At 58.4% G+C, this 6,020-nt stretch overlaps 1 protein-coding gene across 3 annotated transcripts; it reads left to right on the top strand.

Annotated features, from left to right (window-relative positions):
• The first annotated feature begins 1,009 nt into the window (after positions 1 to 1,009).
• On the top strand, positions 1,010 to 3,939 carry LY6H (lymphocyte antigen 6 family member H). Of its 3 annotated transcripts, none has more exons than XM_021716220.1 (5): positions 1,010 to 1,171; positions 1,456 to 1,525; positions 2,047 to 2,174; positions 2,898 to 3,017; positions 3,357 to 3,939. In XM_021716220.1, coding segments are annotated over exons 2-5 (486 nt in total). In that variant the 5' UTR covers positions 1,010 to 1,171; positions 1,456 to 1,523; the 3' UTR covers positions 3,593 to 3,939. The 3 variants fall into 3 exon arrangements, with proteins under 3 accessions (XP_021571895.1, XP_008063630.1, XP_008063629.1); XM_008065438.1 differs by lacking the exon at positions 1,010 to 1,171 and adding an exon at positions 1,691 to 1,798 and having other exon boundaries at positions 1,428 to 1,525; XM_008065439.1 differs by lacking the exon at positions 1,010 to 1,171 and having other exon boundaries at positions 1,380 to 1,525.
• Positions 3,940 to 6,020: the final 2,081 nt, after the last annotated feature.

Raw genomic sequence — 6,020 nt, 5'->3', positions numbered from 1 at the left:
CTCAGCAGACAGGCTTTGGGACGCCATTATTTGATTTACTTGGTTATTTATGGACTCAGAAGTTTCTTTTATTTTCTTGAGAGCTCTACAATGTTTTGAAAAGCATTGTGTTTGAGCCATGATCTAGTTCTTGCCCTCTGCACCTTATGAATCTCAACTCCTCATTTAGGTCTCAGCTAAAATGTCACCTCTTCAGAGAAGCTTCCCCTGACCCTAATGAAAACTGGGGTCCTGTTATGTTTTCTCTTCCTTTGCCTCCACTTCTCTGCAGGCTCACAATGGAGTGGTGAGGTGTACAGGTCCCAGAGCCCAAGTGGCTTGGGTTCCCACTTTGGCTGTGTCACCTGGTCACTGTCTGACCCTGAGCTGGGAGCTCAATCTCTGTGCATAGCCTCATCTGCGAGATGGAAGTGACAATATCTGCACAGTAGGGCTGAGACTGTAACCAGGTAACATATACGAAGTATGTGGAACAGACGGTGCTCAATAAGTGTTAGCTATGATTACTAGATCTTGCAAAGGTATGCAGTATTGGTGATCACCAATTTGTCTAATCTAAGAGTCAGAAGGGCAGACACCACGTCTATCTTCTCATCGCTTTTCCTAGGGCCCAGGGCAATGGTAGGCCAACGGTGGTCATGCAGTGACTACTTTCTGGCCTAATAAAGCAGGCAGGAGGAAAAGGACCAAGGACTAACTGTGGCTAACCCAGAGCCCACCACAGGCAGATGCCAGGCACAGGGGACTGCAAGTGAGAAGGCACAGCACTTCGGAAGCTGGTAGGGCAGGGCGGGAAGACAAGAGAGGAGGCTGAGAAACTGGTCAGAGCCTGGCCAGGATTTGGGTCTTGCCCTTAGGGTGCCGGTGTGGTTGGCCACAGAAGTCCCTGAGGCTGCGGTTTTCTCACTGGGGTCTTCATGGATGCTCAGAGGAGAACTGCCTGGAACAATCGGAAACCAGAGCGATGGGCGGGTGGGGGGCGGGGCCCTCGGGCTGGAAGTCTGATCCCAGCGGTCTGTGAATAGGGACCTGCGCGCATCACCGCGGCTGTTACCTCCCTCCCTCTCTGCGTCTTTGTGCATTTTGCCTCTTTTCGCAATAAACGTTCTTCCGAGAAATTCCAAGGGGATCTCAGCTAAGCAGAGGGGGAAGGGATCCTGCCCACGCCTGGGTAGCGGGACTTGGAGGTGGGAGAGGAGTGGAGGGGGGCGCAGCGGTGTAGGGAGCGGAAACCCGAGGGAGCGAGCGCACGCGCGTGCGAGGGGGCGCGGGAGGGCCTGGCCAGCGACCTGCCGAGAGGCCGCGAGCTCCGGGCGCCCCCCGCCCTGCACGTCTCCTGCCGCCCCCGCCCCCCGCGCGGCCCCCGCCCCAGCTCCGCCCCGCCCCTCGCGCGGGGTCCGCGTCTGCGGCTGCGTTCCCCGAAAGACGAGGCTGCGCCCGGGTTCCGGTCCGCAGGGAGACCGAAGGGCATCGCTCCCCGCGCCGCGCACGCCGCCCGAGCCCGGAGTGCGGACACCCCAGGGATGTGAGTGCGCCCCCCGACCGCGAGCCCCGCGCTCCACACCCCGACCCGCGGTGAGCGCGGAGGCGCGCGAGGGAGACCAGGGAAGGGGACTCGGCGCGGGGTTCCCAGCCCCCCAGCCCAGGGGTGGGAGTGGGAACGTGGCTCGCGCCCCTCCCCCATCGGCAGGTACCATCCCTTCCCTCCTCCTGCTGCCCATTCCTGTCTGGACGCACCTACAGCTCCCCAGGGAGGAGAAGACGCCCTCCCATCCCGGTCAACTCCACCCCCCGACAGGTGCCGGGCTCGGGGTGGGGACATTTCTGGCTGTCACCTCGTCCGAGAGGGCAGACCTTTTCTCCCCATGGGGATGCTGTGATGGTGGACGCTCTGGGGGATGGGCTGGGGGTGGGGCTTTGAGAGCTCGAGGCCGACCCCGGGCCTTGGATTCTGGGGAGAAGGTTGCGTCCTGAAGCCAGAAAAGGAGAAGGTTGTTGGGGCTCGGCCGAAGGCTGGATTTCCAGACCAAGGCTTCTCCTTGCCAGGCCTGCGCCCCTGAGGACCCCTGCCCGAAGCCTCCGCGCCGCCCCTAGGCCCGCCAGGAGCATGTTGCCTGCAGCCATGAAGGGCCTCAGCCTGGCGCTGCTGGCCATCCTGCTGTGCTCCGCGCCGGGTGAGTGAGGGACTCTCGGGGCTGGTTCAGGTCCCCGGGAGAGCCCGCGGCAGCCGCTCCGGAGAGAATCTGGATGTGGAGCCGCTATCCTCCGACGTTTCCCACGGCGTTTCCCATAAAGCTCACGCCCCCCCTCCTGGACCCCTGCGACGCCAGCCCAGCCCGCGCCCTCTCTGCTCCAGCAGGTCTTTCCCAGCACCTGAGGGCACCTAGCGCTCACCCTACCTGGCCTGGCACCCGTGGGCAGCTCGTCGTGCACGGATGCCCCATGCTCCTGAGTGCCCGCGCTTCTGGTGCTCCATCACTTCTTAGAGCCTCACCGGGCTTCCATTCAAATCCAGTTTGGTCCTTCATAACTTGAAACCCTCAGAACCTTGGGGGGATGTGTGAGGTGGGGTAGGAGTGTGCAGGCTGCACTGTAGGTGTGAGATTCAGTGGCCAGGTGTGGGTGTGGGCATGTGTACTTGCGTGCTGGCCAAGGAGGAGCCGCAGGAGCTCCCAGAGTCTGGGATCCGGCCCTCCCCCAAACTGCCAGGAGTGGTCACAAGTTGTCTTCAGGGGTCAGTTTGGCCTGCTCACTCCAGTGGGGTGGGGAACCTGAGCCTCCAGGGGCAGGGTTCTGCTAGGGGAGCCTGCAGCAGTGAGGAGGAACGGGGGATGCAGGAGGCTGGCTGACCTGGCCCCTAGTGCCTCTGGTCACCCTTCTGCCCATGCCCTGCCTAGCTCATGGCCTGTGGTGCCAGGACTGCACCCTGACCACCAACTCCAGCCATTGCACCCCGAAGCAGTGCCTGCCGTCAGACACCGTGTGCGCCAGTGTCCGAATCACCGACCCCAGCAGCAGTAAGTTGGGATCTGGGGTGAGGGTGGGACTGTGGCTGCTGAAAGTCAGGCTCTTGGGAGAGGTCAGAGGTGTCTCTTGAGCCCCTCTGGTCTGCGGAGAGAGCACGGGTCTGCAGGCAGGACACTACCCTGCCGTGTGGCAGTAAGCACATGCTTGTCCCTCCCTGGCTTTCTGGTGGTCCTTTCCATATAGTTGGGGACAGTGTAGGTGGGTGGAGGGCCTCAGCTCTGCTGATCTGGATCCCGAACTGACCCAGCGGGGCCTGGGCTTGGGCTTGGGGTCGAGGCAGAAAGGGCATAGAAGGAGCCCCCATCCCAGGCCCCACTTTTTCTTCCCAGGCAGGAAGGATCATTCCGTGAACAAGATGTGTGCCTCTTCCTGTGACTTCGTTAAGCGACACTTTTTCTCAGACTATCTGATGGGGTTTATTAACTCTGGGATCTTAAAAGTCGACGTGGACTGCTGCGAGAAGGATTTGTGCAATGGGGTGGCCAGGGCGGGGCGGAGCCCCTGGGCCCTGGCTGGGGGGCTTTTGCTCAGCCTGGGACCTGCCCTCCTCTGGGCAGGGCCCTGAGGTTCCCTCCGCCCCCTCGGGCTTCTGAGCTTTTCCCCTGAGCCTGTCACTGCCCCCTTCCCAGTCTGGCCTGTCTAGGGCTGGGGGCAGCATTGGCCCAGCTACATGGCGTGTGGCTCTTACCCCTCCCCAGATGTGAGGCCTCCTTGTCTCTCCACCAGCTCCAAGTCCTGGGCAGCTGGATATCTCCAGGAAACCAGGCTGTCTAGGCAGGAAGCCTGGGGGTGAGGGTAGGGGGCTGGGACCCCCAGGTCCTGGAGAGGGAGTGAAGCCAAACCAGGCACAGCCCAACAGCTTAGCTGTAAGGGCATCTTCTACCGAGAAATAAAGTCACTTCTGAGTCCTGAGACCCGGGTCTGAGCCTGGGTGTGGGGGGCTGGGAAGGGGGTCTGGCGGAAAGGTGCTGAGAAAGCAGAAAAGGGAGCTGGCAGGCAGGGTGGGTGCTCAGCCATGCTCTTAAGGGTACAGGGAAAGGGTGTGGGGTGGTCTGCTCAGGCCTGGTAAGGTTTGGGAGCACTTGGGGTGTGATGCAGTGAGAATTGAGATGAACAAGATCACTGTGCGGGCCTGAGGGGGAGGTACTGGAACTGTGTGTGCACCCAGCACAGAGGCCAAATGTGCCCACAGATACACACAAACATGGCAGCACTCACATGGCCAGCATGTGCATGGGCGCGCACACACACAAACACACACACACACACACACACACACCTGTGCCCACCCTGTTCACACATTCACATGCTCACACCACAGGCATCCCCACACATATGCACTGAAGCATGCATATCACATCAGCACAAACTGTTGGGTCCTGGTGCATGTGTGCATGCTCACACATGTCCACAGACACTCAATGTCTGACACAGAAATGGCATTCACAATGGATGTGCCAGTGCATATGAGTCATCTCTCATTCCCTCTCCAGCACTCTCAGCCCTGAGGTGATCAGACCCCGGGGGCCAGCTCCCTGAGCCTCCAGACTGAGAGCTGCTGGGGCTGCTTCAGGCTGAGCGGAGCCTGTTCAGACTCTGTCCCTTCACTGGACACCCACTCCTCATTGCCTGCCCTGAGTTGGTGTCAGCATGGGTGGGAACCTGAGACCAGTTCCTGTGACCAGGGGCTGAGAAAGCCGACACCTGTGTCGACTGGCACAGGTGGACTGGACACTGCAGGGTGGGGAGGGGGCAGGGAAATATTTGGGTGATGCTTTCCTGGTCCAGCTGTGGATCTCCAGTTTCATTCCTGCATCCCTGAGTCCAGCCCAGCCTCCCACACCCACTGGCCACTGTGCTAGATGCTCCACCGGTGACTTTTCCTATAGCCCAGGCTCACCATGCAATGCTTGGCAGACACCCCAGGGTTTCTCTGGAGATTGGTCTTTGGCCAGTACTTCCCCATGCCACTTGTGACTGACCCAGACTTATGGTCACTGCTGGGTCCCAGCCTCCGTGGGAAAAGAAATGCTTCCTGTAAGAACTGACCTTGGCATTCCTCCCAGAGACTCTACATGAGCAATGAAGAGGAATCTGGGGTCCAGGGTTGGTGTGTCAGGAAGAGAGTGGGTGGAGCCTACAATCCTCGCTGGAGATTGGTGTTGACTCCTGGTCGGTGGACACAGCCGAGAGACTTCCATAGAGGGTCATCTGCTGCTCTGCGAAGTACCCCCTCCCCTCTTCAGTAAAGTGTGCTGCCCTCTGCTTGTGTCTGGTGTTTTGGGAGACCTGGGAACTGCAGAGATGCATAAGGGGCAGGAAACCAGAGTCAGTGAAGCCCCAGGGTGAAGGAAACCCCATGGAAGCTGCGGAGGTATAGGGAGGACATGGAGTTGCCATCCCACCAGGATGAAGTTTGAGCCAGTTTTCATGTAAATCTTTGTGTGCTGAATTTAATATGAGAGAGGTATTTAAAAACATGAAAAGGGGTGAAATTCTTCCACCTCTTTGAAGACTCATACAAAATTGGAAGGAAACACACTCCACCTCTGCCTCCCCTCGCACTCAGGAGGAGGGGTTTCTAGGGAGGGACAGGCAGGCAAGGGGCAGGAAGTAGAACCAGCCAGGCTACTGCCTCTCAGCTCCCCCACTTCCAAGTTGCCAGCTCTTGCTAAGTCAGTTTCTTCATCTCTAAAAGAGTTTAAGTTGTCTCAACAAGTTGTCTTTGAGGGGTTGAGCTCCATAATCTGTGTGAAGCCCTTGGTCCGTGGGGCACTTAGACAATGCCAACAAATCAGTTTGCTACTTGACTCTTTTTAGTGAAGAGTTCACCAACCGTATCTTTCCAGGTTAGTGTGTTTAGGTCAACCTTTTGTTTTCAATGTCTGTTTATTTCCCTGAATGAGTGAAATGTAAATTATTTAACCATCCCTTATCAGTAGATGTAGGGGTTTGTTTTCAATTTTTTTTCATTAGCAACCCTGAAGTGACCA

Source organism: Carlito syrichta, unplaced genomic scaffold (genome assembly GCF_000164805.1).
Source record: "Carlito syrichta isolate Samal-C Ts95f unplaced genomic scaffold, Tarsius_syrichta-2.0.1 Scaffold308346, whole genome shotgun sequence".
Classification (NCBI taxonomy): Eukaryota; Metazoa; Chordata; class Mammalia; order Primates; family Tarsiidae; genus Carlito; species Carlito syrichta.
This window is presented reverse-complemented; position numbering and strand designations above follow the sequence as displayed.